We start from the raw sequence: 22485 nt of genomic DNA on the forward strand, positions 1-22485 counted from the left end.
TAGTGGCAGTCTCACACAACAAGAGGAACAACGTAACCTTGACTTAGGCCATCACCAAGAGTTGCAACCTCTTTTCCTAGTTTTGTCGAACATCTCCCAAGGGCCATTAACAAGTTTGAACCGTGATTGTCTTTGTCCTAGACCACTAAGCTAACTAGCAAGGCCGTCTAATATAATCACAATTCACTCGTGAACTGCCTAGTCGTCAAGTTTGATCGATCCAATCCTTCGTTTGTGTCAAACTAGGAAGGAAATGGGACTGCAAGCATGGATCTGTATATCATGCACAAGCAACCTTGCGTGTTTGTAGGTCCAATAAGATTAAAAATAATAATTTTCCACAAGCTTGGATTAATAACTAATTATAATTAATCAGTATTTATGTCATGTTAATCGAATACTTAATCAGAGGCTTAGTGAAGCACGTCTCTTGTCTCGAAGAGGACGGCAAAAGATCATTTTTTAAGAAAATTTGGTTGTATATCATTTTGAGCTTTTAACTAAAATAGATTATCTAGAAAATTTGAAATGATATGAAATAAAGTTTTTATTTAATTTATTTAATTATATTTATATTCTTAAATATCAATTTGATATCTCGTATTGAAAATAATAAATTTTTTATCGTAAAAGAGTCACAATTGATTGCTGTAATATAGAAATTGATTTGAAAAGGTATAAAATAGGTATTGGATATGTGATTTGAATTTTTGGTAAATTTAGATAATTATTTTTTTATTACTAATAAAAAAATTTGTTATTGGAAATGAACATAATATTGTATTTCCTATAAATAATATACATCTATATTACGTATTGTCGCTGTGAATACTTCGTTTTTATGGTCTGAAAAGATAATATTTATTATATATACATCGTTCGGCATCGCGTAGATCTCGATTGTACATTTACAAAAACACGATCATGATCTTAAATCACTCAATCACAGCCGTCCAAATCTCCAATAAATCCAAGAAATCTAAACCGTTAAACGGCTTGTCGTGCCCGGCGCGCGCGGCCGCCCCACCTATCCTCCCCGCCGGCCTCCGTCACGGCGGACCGCCGGAAGAGCCCTTCGAGCTGCGCGTCCCAGTTCCCGAACGCCGTCACGCCCCCCTCACGCCTCTGATGGCGGCCCTCGCGGAAGGCGGGGGCGGCGCCGACGGCAGCGGCCCAGCGGTCCCCGGAGAGGGAGAGGTCGTAGTTGCGGCGGCGAGTGGAGTCTGAGAGCACCTCGTAGGCCTCGTGCGCCTGCATGAAGCGCTCGGCGTAGCGGCCCTGGTCGGCGGCGGAGCGGCAGGCGTCGGGGTGCCAGCGGAGGGCTTGGCGGCGGTAGGCGGCGCGGATCTCTTCGGGTCCGGCGGTGTGGGGGATAGAGAGAAGTTCATACATAGTGGAGGGAGGTGCGGCGAAGGCGGCGGCGATGGGAGTAGTCTTGAGCCTGAACCGAGGGGCTCTTGTTCTTGTAGTGGTGGTAATGGAGATGGGAGAGATGGGAGAGGAGAGAGCAAACATTATTAATTAATTGCTTCTCTATTGAAGCAAAAGGAAACAATTGAATTGAGCAGATGAAGTGAATTGCTAGGAAGGTGGTTGGAGATTTATAGAGTTTCCGAGATCATGAAGAGGGCAAAGATACCTAAATTATACTCTAAATTTTATTTAATATTAATAGACGATAGAATTAAAAAGACACCTAAATTATTATAATACAAATTAAATTCAAATTATTCAAAATTGCAAGAGCATCTACTTTAGCTTCTCTATCTAAAATTTATATTTTAGAGTAAAAAAATTATTTTATTAAATTTAGATATTCATTTTTCAATATACCATATATCAACTTCTTTATTTTTTTTTCTATTCTCTATAATGTTTAGAGAATAAACCCATTTTATAAAGTCATAAATATATAATTTTAAAAATGGATAGAACAACTGATGTAAAAAAATTTTAACTACCTATATAAAATTTAGAATAAAACTTTTAAATAAAGTTGAATGCTTTAAGTTTCTTTTCTAATTTGCTACTTAATCAAGATACAAATGTTCAAATAGTCAATTGAAGACTTCATTACTTATGGCATGAGTTTCGTTTCAAGATCGTGGTTAATAAAACTTCCACGTAACAATTTACTAAATGTGTTATAAACGTAATAAAACTTTCAAGAGGTTATGTGTTATAAATGTACAATACAAAGTCGTTCGAAATTTCATATCCATCCAATTATGATCGTGTGGTCTGGATGAATTCTATTGGGAAAATATAAAATAACAATGGAAATTATTTTTAGTTCAATTATTATTTACGTTGTACGGAACACTTTTTTTTTTTCCGCGCGCAACAACCTAGCAGCCAAGTTGTAGTACTCAAAATCAAAGTCAACTAAAAGCTCATTAAATTTTTCTGCATAAAAATGCAAAAAAAAAAAAGGATAATAATTTCCACTAATTGATGTTGATTTCCTTCTGCAATTTGGCTAGTGGGAATACAATCAATTCTTAAGGAAATGTAAAACCAAATTAATTTGTATAATTGATTAAAATATTTTTTTATTGGAGGTCCATCGTAACAATAACAACAATAATAATCACCACCACACCAAATTAAAAAATGTGTCATTTGTCAAATGTGTAATTAATGAATAGTGTGAAATTAGTTCCTTCATTTCTAACCATTTCTTTTTTATCATCTAATTTATTCCTAAATACTCATTTTATGTCAATACTTAATTTATTATCTTGTTAAATACTAAGTCTCATATTTGATTTCTATAAAATTGAGCTAGTTCTTCTCATATTGTTATAATCTAATTAAGGTTAGGTAAGACTTTTTATATTGATTTAGGTTCAATTTTAGATATTAGAGTTATTATTATATCGGCTTCTTGTAATGTCTTATTTTTTCTTTCTACTAGTCCATTTTGTTGAGGAGTTCTAAGACATGAAAATTTATGGTGATATCCATTAGTTTGGTAAAATTTGGTAAACCTATCATTTTCAAATTCCTCCCATGATAATTTCTTATTCTATTAATTTTTGTATCTTTTTCATTTTCTATTAATTTATAGAAATTGTTGAAAGTTTCAAAAGTTTCATTTTTAGTTTTTAAAATTTTACCCATGTAAATCTTGAGTAGTCATTGTTAGTGTTGTTGGACCAGCAAAAGGGGAGATAAATTGCCTTGAAAATAAATTAAAATAATCTCGAACTAGTTTTAGCAGGGATACAATATTAGTTAAATAAATATGACATAATAAATAACAACTTTAAAAGAACTAAGTAAGAGATTAGGATTTTTACTTGGTTACAACCTGGTTATTGTTAATTTAAGGCGGTTGCAAAGCTCCACTAAAAGTATCTCCTTTGATAAAAGCGAAGAAGCCTCTTACACTTTTTAAAAATCTTAGAAAGTTAGTAGAAGATTAATACAGAAATTGTTTAATGTTTACCAGCTCCAGGGGACTTTTATAGCCCCTAGAAAACTCTATCCAAAACTGGAAGGTACCTTCAATAGGGTTTAAGATGCCTTCAATCAGTGAAATCTTATTGCTGAAGATAAAACTTTATCTTTGGCTAACGATCACTGGAAGATGTCTTCAACAGGTTGGAAGGTTCCTTCGATACTGTTCATCGAAGGCACCTTCAATACTATTCATTGAAGGCACCTTCTATGAGGCAGATCAGTTCCTTAGCTGATCTCTTCGCATGAGTGATGCTCCAACTAATCGAAATTGAACTCACCCGAATCCAACTCAGACCTTCCCCTCGAGCAGGTTTCCTCCCTGGCTTCTTGTCCCTCGAACGTCATACACGTCCTTCTCGTCCATCTGTGAACTCTTCCATAGCACCTTATCCCTCGGATGCATCAAGCCCGTTAACTCCTTTCCTATGTCATTCTTCTCGCTAGCTGCGTCTTTCGCTTGACTTCTTGTATTCCTAAGCTCCTACACACTTAGATACAAGACATCAAAGACAAACAGGATCTAACTTGACTTAATTGATACTTGCAATCTCTCCTTTTTGATGTGCATCAATCCGAGTTAACTTAAGATTAAACTAACATGAATTAAAGTATAACAATCAAAATTGCAACAGATATATCATATTATTGCAAATATGAAATGTACTAAAATTAATGCAATTTAAAATAAAAGCAATAAAACCTCCGATCCTTCTAAACTTAGTATCTATGTATTCTCATCTTTGATCATATCAAAACAATAACTAGGGAAAATAACAAAATAGTAGAAATAAGTTGATTTTTTTTTTGCTAGGGGTTTAAAAACAATATTTCATGAAATTTGTATTTTCATTGGAATTATTTTACTGAGAAATTAATTTTTAAGAATTAAGTTTCAAATTTCTCAATTTTAATTTTAAAAATCACTGTAACTTTTTGAAAAATAATGAAAATTTTTGTCAATGTCAAAAATAATATTTCTGATAGTACAAAATTTTTCATAAGCACTTGATTTTATTTTATTTTCAAGATTAATATTTTGAGATAGGCATGTATTTTTTTTGAAAATATAACGATTACAAATAGTTTTATACGTTGAAAAATCATGCTAATTTTTCTAAGCATATAAATTTTATAGAAATAAAGACTTAATAATTTTTAATAATAAAAATATTATTTTCTGTAAAAAAAAAGAGATAATGATAAAAAAAAATCTCAAAATAATTTGTTGTGATAAGCAACATCATGTTTTGCACAAATAAATTTTTCAAAAAAAATTGATTTGCGAAACATTTTTTTAATTTTAACAATATAAATTTTATTAAAAAAATTCAAAAAAATAATATAACAGTTAAATATTTTTAAATAATTTTCTGTTAGTAGAATAAATCATCAAATAGCATGGTAAAAATTTCCAACTTGAAAACAGAGGGTAAGCATGCTAAATAATTAATTTGTTTAAGCAATGTGGAAGAGAAAACATATTAAATTTTAAAGCATACATAAAATTAATTTAAATTATACTAAGCATGTCCAATATAAATTTTTACCTATTAGATTTATTAAATAATTTTTAGTAATATAAGTTCTGGCTATTTTTATAATTTGACAATTGTAAAATTGTAAATACCAGTTAAGCCTACTGTTATATCTAACATTTGAATATCGAGAGATATTTGAGCATACAAAATTTTGTTTAAGTAATTCTATTTTTTCTTTTAATTTTTCATTTTCATTTTTGATTTTATCAAACAATTCTAGTAGACATGCATTAGTTAATTTTCTTTTCAAATCAACATTTTCCCTTTTTAATTTATTATTCTTAAATTTTAGCTTACATAATGAATTAAGCATTAATGTTATTCCAGAATAAAGATGATTAAGAGGTAGAAGACATATCTCACTTATCACATCATGTTCGAAGTTGGATGCTCTCCCTTCGTTGCTTCTTTCCTCAAATGTAGCTTCTCCTTCATCGATATTTTCCTCTTGGTGACTTGCCATGAATGCTAGTCGGTATACTCCTCAGTTTAGACTCCGATGATGACTCATCCTATATTACCTTTAGATTTTTATGCTTCAGTTTGCTTGGTCCTTTATTTTCCCCCTTATTTTTCAGTTTCGGACAATCATTCTTGATATGTCTTTCTTCTTAATAGTTGTAACATCTTACTTTCTATTTTCCTATAACAAACTTCTTGTCTTGTGACTTATTAAATTTGTTAGATTTAAAATACTTAGGTGCATTTAGTTAGAGGCTATCCTTGATAGCCTTGGTTATCCATCCAAAGTTATCAACAAAAATACTATTTGATTTAGGTAATCGATGATTCCCGAGTAATATTCCATATCTGCCATATCTACAAAAGGGATATGCAATCCGAAATTAGAGGTCCCATCATCTTTACAATTTATAAGACTTCTAGGACCACTAATTAATATCGATTGATTTTAAATAAAGTTAGTAGTACTGATTAAGGTAACTCAAGTATTACAAACACTATTTGATTCAAAACAAAGTATAATTAGTAGAGATAAAATTGAAAATGAGCAATTATCAAATACAATCAAATAAGTAGATGGGTAACTAATTTATCAAGCTAAATATAATCTTAATGATTTTGATTTTTTTTTTATTGATATTTTAGCTTCGTTACGTTCAAGGTTTAGTATAATACTTGTATATTGAAACAAATAACTCACTTTCTTATTTCTTTTTATAATTTAGTTTTATCTTTTTATTTGTCTATAATGTCTATATTTCTCATTTTCTGTAAATTTAACTACAAGTTGGGCGTCCAAGATGCCTAGTTCAATGGCTAATACAATTCTTTCTTAATTACACTTTTTCAATACCAAGGAAAGTGATATCACTACTATACATGTAACAAAATTCATTCATCATTAGCATATATATCTCCATAAATTGTGTTAACTTGTAAACATTTCTATCTAACTTTCTTAAAATATCTTGTCTTTTATTAATTCAACTCTAATTTTCAAATGAAATATAGTGTAGGCCTTCTTACACATGTTACTCTTTAAAAATTAATGAGTGTTAAATTCTGAATCACATAAGTTAATTATTGTTGATTAATATATGAGATAAACAATCATTACTAGAATAGCTATCCATTTATTTACATCGTAGTAGATCTTCCAATTTAATTGAATAAATTTATCCAAAAAATATAGAAGAAGTCCTACTTATAAAGTCATCCATGTGTCACTTGTACTTCCTAAAAAGAAAGTTTAATCAATTTGAATTGTGACAATAGAAAGTAAACTAAAACGTTATATTCTATCATTTTCAAATCATTTTAAGGTCATAAGCCACTTGCCAATTTTTGATCATTCTTAGTCATTTGTGTTTGTAACTTTCTCTTCGACTAGTCTAATTTGCTACTCAAATTATGACAGAGACATTCAAGCAGTCAATCAAAGACTTTGTTTAAGGCTTGAATATCCTTTTAAGACTATGATTAATAAAACTTTCACATGATTACTGAGTTTACAGTTTACTAATTGAGGTTATGAGTTAATAAAGCTTATCCATAGGCAATTAAGTTGTTTTTATTGTCTATATATTATTTGAACCTTTAATTAATTAGACAAAGAAATGTTTAGTTGGAAATGTGCTAGTAATAAATATACAATACAAGTCGTTGAAATTTCTTATCGTGCTAATTATGATTGTGTGGTCTGGATGAATTCTCTTGCTCAATGAAAATAGACAAAAAATATATATATATATATATATATGAAAAAACAATGGAAATTATTTTTAGTGAAATTATTATTACGATAAATTCAACGTTGTACGGAACACTTTTTTTCCCCCACGCGCAACAAAAGTAGTTGCCAAGTTGCCAAATTGATATTTCCTTTTACAGTTTAGCAAGTGGGAATACACTCAATTATTAAGGAAATCTAAAATCAAATTAATTTGTATAATAAATTTATAATATTTTTTTATTGGATGTCAACTCAACAACAACCACAGCAATAACAAAAACAAGACGAAAAAGTAAAATATAACCTATTCGAAAATAGGACAAGGATGTGTAATTTTTCAAATGCATAATTAATGAATTGTGGAAAATTAATTCCTCCAACATATTTATGGCCAAGTTTATTTCATGAAACTAATAAACTAAAGTAGTCGAGGATAATGATGGCACCAAGGAAGACTTGATTAAGGCAAAAGTTTGTGACAATGAAAGGATAAATATAAATCTCAAAAGTACCAAAAAGATTGTTTGATTGACTTTATAGTTGTTTTTAGTCTCAATTGAATTCAAAGATACACATGTGAAACGACGAAAATAAATTATTTTGATTTTGATTTTGCATCTCTAACACTCCCCTTTTTATAAAAAATTTATGTGTTTGCTAATCTTCCTTATTAGTGGCAGTCTCACACAACAAGAGGAACAACGTAACCATGACTAAGGGCCATCACCAAGAGTACTCTTTTCCTAGTTTGGTCGAACATCTCCCAAGGGCCGTTAACAAGTTTAAATCGTGATTGTGTTTGTCCTAGACCAGTAAGCAACGTAACGTACCTAACAAGGCCGTCTAATATAATCACATTCACTCGTGAACTGCCTAGTCATCACAAAGCAAGGATGGTTCTATATATCATGCACAAAGCAACGTTGTGTGTTTAGTAGGTCTAATAAGAGTAAAGATAATAATTGTCTACAAGCTTGGATTAAAAACTAATTATAATTAATCAGTATTTATGTCATGATAATCCAATTCTTAATCAGAAGCTTAGTGAACCGCATCTCTTCTCTTGAAGAGGACGGTAAAAGATCAGTTTTCTAAAAAGAAAACCAAGAATTTTTTTCTCTAATAAAAATAAAGAATTATCATGCTGTGGACCGTCGCGGTGGATTTGTGCATACCCCAACTCAAGGTGCCTTGTAATTTTTTTTTAATAGCGTTAAGGCAAATCTAGGCACCTCAATTCACTCAGTATATTTTTTTAGGTATATTTTTATTTATTTATTGTTGTTAGCTTCGGATTAAGTCAATTAAATTGTCTTTAAAATTTAAGAGTTGAGTTATAATGTTCAAGGGTAAAAATCAAAATAAAAATAGGTGCTCATGGAATATATATTTAGGATGCCTAATAATAATTTTTTTTTTATTTTTTTTTATTTTATTAATTTCAAGTTTAAGCTAATTAAATTTTGTCTTTAAAATTTAGAGTTTAAATTATAGTGTTCAAGTTAACAAATTTAAAAATATATATATATACACTCACGAGGTATTTTATATATATATATATATATATATATATATATATATATATATAAAAATATTAATTTTTAAAAATTGAATTGAGATAGTTGGATTTCATCCTCACGCTTCAACCCTATAAAAAAAATCAATTGACGAAGATACCTCCAATATATTGAAGATACCTCAAGCTGGGACGAGCATGAATCTACAGCATAGCAACCGATTATATGTTAATTTTGTTTGTATGATTAAGAAAATCTTATTTATATTAAGAAAATCATTGTTCTCACAATAATTAAAGTTGAGCAGTTGAGGATAGAAACTAAAGTGTCATCTAATTCTTTCAATTATAGGTATATCATCAAATATCAATTTAATATATTATATTGAGAACAATAAATTTTTTATCATAAAAAAATTTTAATTATCAAAAAAATTATGTCCAGATTGATTACTGTAATATAAAAATCTATTAGGTATGTGATTTGGATATTCTAAAAAGTTGGATACGCGATTCGGTAATTTGATACGCGATTCGGTAATTTGTAGTTATTTTTTTTATTTCTAATAAAAAAATCTTGTTATAGGAAATAAACATAATGTTGTATTTCCTATAAATAATATATATATTATATATTTTGTTGTCTTTGTGAATATTTCTTTTTAGGTATTAAAAGATAATATTTATTATATATACATCCTTTGGCATCGCGTAGATCTCGATTGTACATTTACAAAAACACGATCATGATCTTAAATCACTCAATCACAGCCGTCCAAATCTCCAATCGATCCAAGAAACCCAAACCGTTAAACGGCTTGTCGCGCCAGGCGCGCGCGGCCGCCCCACGTATCCTCCCCGCCGGCCTCCGTCACGGCGGACCGGCGGAAGAGCCCTTCTAGCTGCGCGTCCCAGTTCCCGAACTCCCTCACGCCTCCCTCGCGCCTCCGATCGCGGCCCTCCCGGAAGGCGGGGGCGGCGCCGACTGCAGCGGCCCAGCGGTCCCCGGAGAGGGAGAGGTCGTAGTTGCGGCGGCGAGTGGAGTCTGAGAGCACCTCGTAGGCCTCGTGCGCCTGCATGAAGCGCTCGGCGTAGCGGCCCTGGTCAGCGGCGGAGCGGCAGGCGTCGGGGTGCCAACGGAGGGCTTGGCGGCGGTAGGCAGCGCGGATCTCTTCGAGTCCGGCGGTGTGGGGGATAGAGAGAAGTTCATACATAGTGGAGGGAGGTGCAGCGAAGGCAACGGCCATGGGGGTGGCCTTGAGCCTGAACCGACGGGCTCTTGTTCTTGTAGCGGTGGTGGAGATGGGAGAGATGGGAGAAGAGAGAGCAAACATTATTAATTAATTGCTTCTCTATTGAAGAAAAAAGAAACAATTGAATTGAGCAGTTGAAGTGGATTGCTAGGAAGGTGGTTGGAAATTTATAGAGTTTCCGAGATCATAAATTATACACTAAATTTATTTAATATTAATAGACGATCGAATTAAAAAGGACACCTAAATTATTAAAATAAAAATTAAATTCAAATTATTTGAAGTTGTATGTTTCTCTTCGAAGTTGCCACTTAAATCAAGATAAAGATGTCCAAATAGTCAACTGAAGAATTTATTTATGGCTTGAGTTTCGTTTTAAGATTGTGGTTGATAAAACTTCCACGTAACAATTTACTAGCTAGTTGAGGTTGTACATATGTGTGTGTTAGTTATAAATGTACAATACAAAGTCGTTGAAATTTCATATCCAGCCAATTATGATCGTGTGGTCTGGATGAATTCTATTGGGAAAATATAAAATAACAATGGAAATTATTTTTAGTGCATTATTATTTTGATAAATCCAACGTTGTACGGTACGCGTTTTGTTCCACGCCCAACAATAGTAGCTGCCAAGTTGTACTCTTCAAAATCAAAGTCAACTAAAAGCGCATTAAATTTTTCTGCATAAAAATGTAAAATAATAATAATAATAATAATAATTTCCACAAATTGATATTAATTTCCTTCTACAGTTGCAAGTGGGAATACACTCAATTCTTAAGGAAATGTAAAACCAAATTAATTTGTATAATTGATTTAAAATATTCTTTTTATTGGAGGTCCATTTCAACAATAATAATCACCACCCCACCAAATTAAAAAAATGTATAATTTGTCAAATGTGTAATTAAAGAATATTGTGAAATTAGTTCTGCCAATCAGACTTCATTTTTAACCATTTCTTTTTTATCATCTAATTTGTTCTTAAATACTCATTTTATGTCAATACTTAACTTGATTTATTATCTTGTTTAGGTATTACGTCTCATATTTGTTTATGTAAAATTGAACTAGTTTTTCTTATATTGCTATAATTCAATCGAAGTCAGGTAAGACTTCTTCTATTGATTTAGGTTCAATTTTAGATATTAGAGCTATTTGCCTTAAGTTTTTGTATGATGATTGACTTCTGACTCCTAGAGTTGGATCACTTAAAATTTGATCAGCTGGATGATTAAATCTTAATCTAGTTGTTCTTATTTTAGAATTAATAACTGGTTCCTCTGTTTCACTTATGGTATATTGAGGTCTAGGTTCTTCATCTTTCAAATTTGTAAAACTTTGTTCATGGTTGATATTGTTAGGTTAATTGTTTTTTTATCAAATATTAAATTGTTTATTTCTTCAACTTTTAGGGTACTTTTATTGTAGACTCTATATGTGACAAAAGGTGATTCGCTCGCCCCCAGTGCTTTCGCTAATCCGTCCCTAGGCCAACACGGAGAAGGTAAATCACGGGTGACCCTAGTGGTTATTAAGGCATGGAGGAGGGCATGCTCGAACGCGGTAAGTTTCAATCCCAAGATTTCATATGGCCAGACCACATGCCTCAACCACTGCACCACCACGAGAGGACTTTATTGTAGACACTATAGGCCCTACTAGTTGTGGAGTACCCTAGGAAAATACTAGTTTGTTGATTTGGATGTAAATTTACCTAAGTAATTTTTAGTGTTTAATATGTGTACTTTATACTCAAATACTTTTAGATAACTTAAGTTAGGTATTTTATTATAATATATTTCATAAAGGGTTTTATTATAAAATTCATTGAGTAAAATTCTATTTTGAATATAACATGTAATGTTTATTGCTTCTGTGCAAAATAGATTACTTAAGTTATATCCATTTAATATGGTTCTATCATCTTCTTGTGATATCCTATTTTTTTCTTTCTACTAGTCCATTTTGTTGAGGAGTTCTAAGACATGAAAATTCACGATGATATCCATTAGTTTGGTAAAATTTGGTAAACCTATAATTTTCAAATTCTCCCCATGATCATTTCTTATTCTATTAATTTTTGTATCTTTTTCATTTTCTATTAATTTATAGAAATTGTTGAAAGTTTCAAAGGTTTTATTTTTAGTTTTTAAAAATTTTACCCATGTAAATTTTGAATAGTCATTGTTAGTGTTGTTGGATCGGCAAAAGGGGAGGTAAATTGCCTTGAAAATAAATTAGAATAATCTCGAGCTAATTTTAGTAGAGATACAATATTAGTTAACCAAATATGACATAATAAATAACAACTTTAAAAAAACTAAGAGACTAGTATTTTTACTTAATTACAACCTGGTGGTTGTTAATCCAAGACGATTGCAAAGCTCCACTAAAAGTATCTCCTTTGATAAAGGTGAAAAAGCCTCTTACACTCTTTGAAAATCTCAAAAAGTTAGTAGGAGATTAATACAAAAGTTGTTTAATATTTACCAGCTCCAGGGGATTTTTTATAGCCCCTAGAAAACTCTATCCAAAGCTAGAAGGTGCATTCAATAGAGTTTAAAGCACCTTCAATCAGTGAAATCTTATTGTCGATTTTGGGTTGATGGATTAAACGATCTAGAATTGGCATGAAGCAAGTTCTTATATGTTCGTCTACATCTTCTGATTATACCCATCTCTTCAAACTTTAATTTAACCCAATTATTGAAAGTAATGATTTTTTTAAACATGAATATTTTTAAAAAAATTTAATTCATATTCAAAAAATCATTGCTCTCAAGATATTATATCAAATTGAGGTTTGATGACATGGATATAATTAGGAGAACTAGTCAAACACATAGTATCTAGTTTCATGTCAATCCAAAGTCGTTTGGTCTATCAACTAGATTTTTTGAATACGAATTAAAATTTTCAAACATATTCGTGTTTAAAAAATCATTACTCTCAATATATTGAGTCAAATTAATGTTTGAGGGCATGTATATAATCAAGAGATATAAAGAAACACATAGAAACTAGTTTCATGTCAATCAGAGATCATTTGGTCAATCAGTCGATTTTAGGTAAAATTGGTTGAACGTCAAATTGACGTTTGAGGGCATGAATATAATGAGAGATAGACAAATACATAAAAACTAGTTTTATGGTGATCCGATATCGTTTAGTCTATCAACCGATTTTATCTAAAATTGATTTTGATTAAAAAAAATAAATTTGTTGACTGATTTAAAAAATAAGTGAACTAATTTGATTAAAATTCTAACTTTTGTCACATAGTCAAATTAACTTGACTGTTCTAAAAGATTAGTCGATTGGTAAGGATAAATTCAGAAATATATACATAATTTAGTAATTTTAAAGTTATCCTATATGATTTGGTATTTTTTATTTATATGGTTCGATAAAAAACTATAGTATCAATTGTATTCAAGGATATACATGTGAAACGTGAAAAATAAATTATTTTGATTTTGATTGTGCATCTCTCTCAGACAACAAGAGGAACTATAGTCTAAGTCACTTCATTTCTTTTTGTCCAAGTCACTTCTCTTTTTATCCAAGTCACTTCCCCTTTTCTTTGTGAGTATCGGGAATACCCCCATTCATAGGTCCGAGATCCACATCTATGAATTGAAAGGTCCGAATGATCAACTCTGCAATCAGTTGTTAGAATCAATAGGTGTTCAAATCGTTCATTTGAATAAATTGAAACCCTTCTTATTGGATGATCATGATACTTCCAAAAGACCAAAATCCTTGATCAATGGAGGAACAAGATTACCATTTTTCTTCAAAAAGATACCAAAGTGGGTGATTGACTCATTCCATACTAGAAATAATCGCAGGAAATCCTTTGATAACACGGATTCCTATTTATCAGTGATATTCCATGATCGAGACAATTGGTTGAATCCCGTGAAACCATTTCATAGAAGTTTATTGATATTCTTTTTATAAAGCAAATCCACTTCGATTCTTAAATGATCCAAATCGCTTCTGGTTCTATTGTAACAAAAGATTCCCTTTTTATGTGGAAAAGACCCGTATCAATAATTATGATCCTACATATGGACAATTCCTCACTATCTTGTTCATTCACAATAAAATATTTTCTTCGTGCGTCAGTAAAAAAACATATTTTTGGGGAGAGAGAGACTATTTTTCCAATCGAGTCACAGGTATCTGACATATTTATACTTAACGATTTTACACAAAGTGGTGACAAAAGGTATAACTTGTACAAATTTTTCCATTTTCCAATTCGATCTGAGTCATTCGTTCATAGATCTATTTACTCGATCACAGACATTTCTACAACATCTCTAACAGAGGAACAAATAATTAATTTTGAAAGAACTTATTGTCAGCCTCTTTCAGATATGAATCTATCTGATTCAGAAGGGAAGAATTTGCACGAGTATCTCAGTTTCAATTCAAACATGGATTTGATTCACACTCCATGTTCTGAGAAGGATTTCCCATCTGGAAAGAGGAAAAAAAAACGGAGTCTTTCTCTAAAGAAATGCGTTGAGAAAGGGCAGATGTATAGAACCTTTCAACGAGATAGTGTTCTTTTTAATCTCTCAAAATGGAATCTCTTCCAAACATATATGCCATGGTTCCTTACTTCGACAGAGTGGAATATCTAAATTTCACCACCCTTTTAGAGATTTTTTCAGAACCATTGCCGATACTAAGGATACTAAGTAGCAGACACAAATTTGTATCCGTTTTGAGAGATATTATGCATGTATCAGATATATCATGGCCAATTCCTCAGAAGATTCTTCCACAATGAACTCTGACTCTGAAAAGTAAGATTTTGAGTATGATAAGTGAGATTTCGAGTAAGTGTTTCCAGAATCTCCTTCTATCCGAAGAAACGATTCATCGAAATAATGAGTCACCCGTTCCATTGATATGGACACATCTGAGATTAACAAATGCTCGGGAGTTCCTCTATTCAATCCTTTTCCCTCTTCTTGTTGTTGGATATCTCGTTCGCATGCATCTTTTCTTTGTTTCCCGAGCCTCTAGTGAGTTACAAACAGAATTAGAAAAGATCAAATCTTTGATGATTCCATCATACATGATTGAGTTGCGAAAACTTTTGGATAGGTATCCTACATCTGAATCTGAACTAAATTCTTTCTGATTAAATAATCTCTTTCTAGTTGCTCTAGAACAATTAGGAGATTTTTTTGGAAGAAATACGGGTTTCTACTTCTGGTGGCAACATGCTATTGGTTGGTGGTTCCGCTTATGGGGTCAAATCAATACGTTCTAAGAAGAAATATTTGAATATCAATCTCATCGATCTCAGAAGTATCATACAAAATCCCATCAATCGAATCACTTTTTTGAGAAATACGACATATCTAAGTCGTACAAGTAAAGAGATCTATTCATTGATAAGAAAAAGAAAAGAGGTGAACGGTGATTGGATTGATGAGAAAATAGAATCCTAGGTTGCGAACAGTGATTTGGTTGATGATGAAGAAAGATTAGATAGCGTATGAGTAGGCTCGACAAAAATCCTGTATGGCTTCTTCTAATTCTCTATAAAAAGAAATATGACCAAGAGTAGTTCGAATGTATATAGAACGGATTTCTTTTGTTATACTTCTTACTATTAGATAGTGCCCATAAATCTCATGATAAGTACCTAAAGATTCATATTAAACTTCGATGAGAACTTCTCTTGAACCAATGACACGTTGATCTTGTCTCCATCGGAGCCACAAAGGACTATTTAAATTGATTCTTTTCTGTCGATAAGCTCCAAGTGCATCATAGGAACTAGAAAAATAGGGTTCTTTTTCCCTCATATACCTATCGTTATTATTATGATTATTAACTATTTTTTTTGGTAGTTTCCACTATTATATGGATTATACCTATTTGCACAAATACCTCAATGATTTCCGATTGTTAATAAATAGAGTCCAATAAGCATGTCTTGAGTTGGTACAGAAATAGGATCCCCAATAGCTGGAGACAAGAGATTCATATGAGAAAACATAAGTAAACGAGCCTCCGCTTGAGCTTCCAAAGATAAATGTACATGAACAGCCATTTGATCCCCATCAAAGTCTGCATTGCAACCCTTACAAACTAATGGGTGTAAACAAATAGCGCTCCCTTCCACTAAAATAGGTTGGAATGCTTGTATGCCTAATCTGTGTAGGGTGGGTGCTCTATTCAATAATATAGGATGCCCCTGCATAACTTTTTGAAGTATTTCCCGTACAATGGGTTCTTTTTCCCAAATTTTACTTTTAGCAATTCCTATGTTAGAAGCAACATGTTGTCTGATTAGACCACAAATTACAAATGTCTATAAAAGCTCTATTGCTATTTCTCGAGGTAATCCACACTGATGTAATGAAAGCGAAGGACCCACGATAATAACGGAATGTCCCGAATAATCGACACGTTTACCAAGCAGAGTTTCACGAAATCTTCCTTCTTTACCTTCAATTATATCTGAAAATGACTTGTAAACTTTATTGTGACCATCCCTCAGTGGTTGTCCACGGATCCCATTATCAAGAAGTGTATCCACGACCTCTTGTACCAATTTTTCCTGACATATTACTAATTCCCCCGGCGTAGATCTACTTGTTGCTAATAAATCGGTAAGAGTATTATTCTGATAAATAACTCGTCTGTAGAGTTCATTAATATCCGAACTCATTAGTTTACCCCAATCTATCTGAATGATTGGTCTCAATTCGGGAGGAAGAACTGGTAATAAGCACAAAACCATCCATTCTGGTTCTATATTTGTTCGAATAAAATGTTTAGCTAATTTCATGTGTCTAACCAAAAAATCTTTTCTTCTTCTAATTTTTCTATCTTCCCATTCATTTCCAGTGGAACCCTCCTCCCCTAACTCCTTCCATTCTACCAATGAATTACTTCTAATAATTCTCAAATCTGAATCGGCTAATTGTTCTTTGATATAGCACCTGCTCCTGTAAAGATTTCTCGATTTCGAAATGTCTCGAAGACTTGGGTAGTAAAAAAAAGTGGTATGTTGTATTTCCAGGATTGGATTTCATATTCGAATAAACCTCGTAATCGTAAGAAAGTAGGTTTTTTAGCTATGGGCCTAGCAAAAGAAAAATCGAGATAGGTTCCTGTAGGGTTGGATTCCCCCCTTTAAAATCGGACGTGAAGGTTTCCTTTCATCCGGCTCAAGTAGTTACCTCAAAAAAGGGAATTGTGTTGGATCGTGAAAGTCGAAAGAAGGGGGAGGGGGTGAATATCGAAAAACGTTTGAGAAGAGTAAATGCAGCGAAAAAGTAAAGTAGAAAAGAACAAGGCTAACACAAGTTCTTTTTACATGGTCCAGAGCCTGTGTCGACTCCTACTTCAAGGCCCGCACTCGTCGAGTGCTTTCGTTGGGCAATCCACTAGCAATTCGAATAATTGATTACAAGAATTAAGTACAGAAAAGCTAGAAATAAAATACCGACAAATATAAAGCAATAGAAAAAGGAGCAGAGCTTTATCGGAGTAGCGTCGCAACGTCGCAGGAGCGCAGGAGAACAGATCGTCAATTCTGAGTTGGTGTTGGAGCTCCGTCTTTGACCCTCCTTATATAGGAGGTTCGGGGGCACCTGGAACCTTCAGGGCTCCTCGACCATGATGTACCCGACCCAACCAGGAGGCCCACGTGTCGACGTCGCGTCAGGGGATAAAATTTGCCTTCGGGCGCTCGGACCACCTTTCTCCAGAGAACATCTTCTCCCGCAAGACAAGGTTAGTTCGAGACAAATATATAATGTATATCCTGCAAAACAAAGTATTAGTATAGTTTATAGTTTGACAGAAAAGAATATGACTTAGATTCCGTCTCTCCGAGGCTAGAATCTAGTCAAGATCTCAACTTAGAGTTCCGAAATGGTTATAAGTCGGATCGGCGCCTAAGTTCCCTTCCCGGGAATATATCCTCATAGTCACTCCCTTCCAGTGACTTACCTTTACTCACTTGCCAGACGTCCGGTCATCCCTTTGACCCGTCTGGACTTTTCGCCAGCTATCCGGTCAGCCCGTCGACTTAGCTGGACTTCGTGCCAAGCGTCCGGTCAGCCCGTCGACCCGCTTGGACTTCTCGCCAGCTATCCGGTCGGCCCGTTGACCTAGCTAGGTTTCGTGCCAGACATCTGGTCAGCCCGTCGACTTGTCTGGACTTCGCCTGCACACTCGATCAGAGTGTTAGACAACGACAAACCTAACTTAACCTAATTTGTCATTCATCAAAATCTGAGTTAGAGCGTTAGTGCTAACCGCACCAACAAATTATTTCTTGTTTTAATAGTTTGTTTGAAAAATCCTACAAATAAGGAACTACTCCTTACTCAAGTTCCCACTAAGGACCAACGATTCATTCTTCTTTTTGTTACTTTCATTTTAAGAATTACTTATGATAAAATTGGATAAAATGAAAATATGAGATTTTTGAGTAGTCTACTTCTCGTTAAATGATGAATCTCCTTAAAAGAATACTTTGGGACTCGTAAAGGATTTACTTGTCTATATATTGTTCTATTCGATCTTTTAGGCCCCTATTTACCTCGATGGTTATGTTAGCCTTAAAGCATATATGCGATAAATAGACTTCTGTAACCATGCTATATTTGCTTGCTTAAATGCAATCTCGCTATGCTATAAATAAATGAAATAACTGATTTCACAAAAAAGTCTTTTTTTCACGAGGTATAGGTAGAATTATAGCAGACAATCCGAAACTTTTTTAAATCATATTCAAGAGAAAAACATTCTAAAAAGATTCATAAAATTAGAAGAACTATTCCTATTGGATGAAATGATAAAAGAGTACCTGGAAACACATATACAAAAAACAATATAATTGGTCAAAGCATGCAATATGAATATGATCTCCATATCATTTTACATTTCTCCATATGAATATAATTGTGAATCGTACAATTTTGATTAATTTTTTTTCACCATTTTTTCGCTACTAATACTAATCGAGACTATTTGCTCTGAGATAAATTGTATAGATCCTGTTTAGCATAAAGATGGATATTCCTTGCTCATTATCAGAGCATCACTTATTCACAAACCCCGTATTCGTATTACAAGCCTAAAGGTTCATTTGTGTCAAATTAGGATACTATGTGGAAATTGAGCACGTAAGAATACAATGACATGATATTGTCCACTTTGGGCCTAAGCCCTCATGGTTTTGCTCTTGGGCTCTACCCAAAAGATCTCATTCCAATAGAGATATCTTTTCTCTTATAAACCCATGATCTTTCCCATGTGTTTTCAATATGGGACTATATTTGCAACCTTGCAACCCCAACAGTATATCATCGGTCCAAAAGTTATTCAAAATTAGACCGTTTTCGAAGTAAAAATGTTATATTACTTCATCGAGATTAATAAAAGTGTCGAATTAGTTGATGTTATATTACTTCATAGGTTACAATAATTGACGAAGTAAAATATGTATATGACTTCATAAATTTTTATATTCTAGTGCAATAAATGTTTAATTTTACTTCTGCATAATTTGGCTTGCTTGAAGTATTTATTTTATGACTTTATCGTTGTATAGAAGTAATAGAGCATATTTTATTACAATAAAAAACTCAATTTAGCTAAGTAATATATATGAACGACTTCACAAATTTGATCAGTGACAAGTAAATAGTTTCTTTAATTATATAATTATTTAAACTTATCGAAGTATTTTGTATTGTATTAATCCATCATGTATTCATAGTGTAATTGATCATATTTTATTACAATATAATTTTAATTGATAAAAGTATAAATCATAATATTTTACTATAACACAATAATTTTCATCACTAAAATTGAATAAATATATCACAAATATTTATCAAATACAATCCAAAACTGTATCCATAAATCTCTAAATATAATTTAAAGTTTATATCACAGCCTACACTTAGGCATGTACATAGAAGTAGATGACTTCGCTCCATTCACTTTTGATTTCATGATATTGAGATTACAGTTTATGTTTTGATATTGTAAACTGAAAAAATAATAGAAATTTGAGGATGAATTCAAAATGACTTAATATGTAATAAAGATGATATTTTTTGGTACCCCTTAGAGAAAATGGGACTGCAAGCATGGATGTGTATATCATGCACAAAGCAACTTTGCGTGTTTAGTAGGTCCAATAAGATTAAAAATAATAATTTCCTACAAGCTTGGATTAATAACTAATTATAATTAATCAGTTTTTAAGTTATGTTAATCGAATACTTAATCAGAAGCTTAGTGAAGCACGTCTCTTGTCTTGAAGAGGACGGCAAAAGATCAATTTTTAAGAAAATTTGGTTTCCATTTCGAGCTTTTAATTAAAATTGACTATTTATAAAATTCGAAATGGTATGAAATAAAGTTTTATGTATTTATTTATTCTTTTAATTATATTTATATCTTTAAATATCAATTTGATACGTATTGAAAATAATAAATTTTTTATCCTAGAAATTTTTTTTAATCGTTTTAAAAGAAATTATGTCACAATTGATTCCTGTAATATAGAAATTGATTCCAAGAGGTAAAATAGGTATTGGATACATGATTTGAATTTTCCGGAAATTTAGATATGCCGTTCGGTAATTTATAGTTATTTTTTTTATTTCTAATAAGAAAAATCTTGTTATTGGAAATGAACATAATATTGTATTTCCTATATATATATATATATATATATATATATATATATATATATATATATATATATATATATATATATATTACGTATTTTGTTGTCTCTGTGAATACTTCGTTTTTATGGTCTGAAAAGGTAATATTTATTATATATACATCCTTCGGCATCGCGTAGATCTCGATTGTACATTTACAAAAACACGATCATGATCTTAAATCACTCAATCACAGCCGTCCAAATCTCCAATCGATCCGAGAAACCCAAACCGTTAAACGGCTTGTCGCGCCCGGCGCACCCGGCCGCCCCACGTATCCTCCCCGCCGGCCTCCGTCACGGCGGACCGCCGGAAGAGCCCTTCGAGCTGCGCGTCCCAGTTCCCGAACGCCGTCACGTCTCCCTCACGCCTCCGATCGCGGCCCTGGCTGAAAGCGGGGGCGGCGCCGACGGCAGCGGCCCAGCGGTCCCCGGAGAGGGAGAGGTCGTAGTTGCGGCGGCGAGTGGAGTCTGAGAGCACCTCGTAGGCCTCGTGCGCCTGCATGAAGCGCTCGGCGTAGCGGCCCTGGTCGGCGGCGGAGCGGCAGGCGTCGGGGTGCCAGCGGAGGGCCTGGCGGCGGTAGGCGGCGCGGATCTCTTCGGGTCCGGCAGTGTGGGGGATAGAGAGAAGTTCATACATAGTGGAGGGCGGTGCGGCGAAGGCGGCGGCGATGGGAGTGGTCTTGAGCCTGAACTGAGGGGCTCTTGTTCTTGTAGTGGTGGTGAAGATGGGGGAGATGGGAGAAGAGAGAGCAAACATTATTAATTAATTCCTTCTCTATTGAAGAAAAAGGAAACAATTGAATTGAGTAGATGAAGTTAATTGCTAGGAAGATGGTTGGACATTTATAGAGTTTCCGAGATCATAAAGAGGGCAAAGATACATAAATTATACTCTAAATTTATTTAATATTAATAGACGATCGAATTAAAAAGACACCTAACTTATTAAAATAAAAATTAAATCGATAATAGAAATTAAAACACTTCTAGTCCCACTAATTAATTGCTGATTGATTTTAAATAAGTAGATGACTGATTAATTCATCAATAAGCTAAATATAATCTTAATGATTTTGATTTTTTATTTATGTTTTATAACTTAGTTCAAGGTTTAGTATAATACTTGTATATTGAAAATAATAACCCGCTTTCCTATATCTTTTTATAATTTAGTTGTATCTTATTATTTGTCAATAATCTTATAAAGTCATCACATGTACTTATCAATTAAAAGATAAACAATATGAAGTAAACTAAAACGTTATATTCTATCATTTTCAAACAGTACAAAGTCGTTGAAATTTCATATCCTGCCAATTATGATCGTGTGGTCTGGATGAATTCTATAGAACAAAGAAAGAGACAAAAGAAAAAGAAATATAAAATAACAATGGAAATTATTTTTAGTGCAATTATTGTTTTAAAAAATTCAACGTTGTACGGAACACTTTTTTTCTGGAAAATCAAAGTCAACTAAAAACGCATTAAAATTTTCTCCATAAAAATGAAAAAAAAAAAACAGATAATAATTTCCACCAAATTTCCTTCTACGCAAGTGGGAATACCATCAATTCTCATCCTTCCACAGCCTGGGAAGTGGGAATACAATCAATTCTTAAGGAAATGTAAAACCAAATTAATTTGTACAATTGATTTAAAATACTTTTTATTGGAGGTCAATGTTAACAACGACAACAACAATAATCACCACCACAACAAATTAAAAAGTTGTGTTATTAATTAATTGTGTGAAAACAGTTCGCCCAATATATTTGTAG

At 32.7% G+C, this 22485-nt stretch overlaps 2 protein-coding genes and 1 pseudogene across 2 annotated transcripts; all 3 read right to left on the reverse strand.

The window, feature by feature from the left end:
* Positions 1–987: 987 nt before the first annotated feature.
* On the reverse strand, positions 988–1515 carry LOC121996101 (chaperone protein dnaJ 20, chloroplastic-like). The gene has a single exon (XM_042549921.1). It carries the CDS (start codon positions 1513–1515, stop codon positions 988–990), a length of 528 nt encoding a protein of 175 aa, XP_042405855.1.
* An 8007-nt stretch (positions 1516–9522) lies between these two features.
* On the reverse strand, positions 9523–9960 carry LOC121996106 (dnaJ homolog subfamily B member 8-like). The gene has a single exon (XM_042549933.1). The coding sequence runs from the start codon at positions 9958–9960 to the stop codon at positions 9523–9525; it is 438 nt and encodes a 145-aa protein (XP_042405867.1).
* A 5522-nt stretch (positions 9961–15482) lies between these two features.
* LOC121996112 lies at positions 15483–21464 on the reverse strand (annotated as a pseudogene).
* Between the last annotated feature and the right edge of the window lie 1021 nt (positions 21465–22485).

Source organism: Zingiber officinale, chromosome 1A, assembly GCF_018446385.1.
Source record: "Zingiber officinale cultivar Zhangliang chromosome 1A, Zo_v1.1, whole genome shotgun sequence".
Taxonomy (NCBI): domain Eukaryota; kingdom Viridiplantae; phylum Streptophyta; class Magnoliopsida; order Zingiberales; family Zingiberaceae; genus Zingiber; species Zingiber officinale.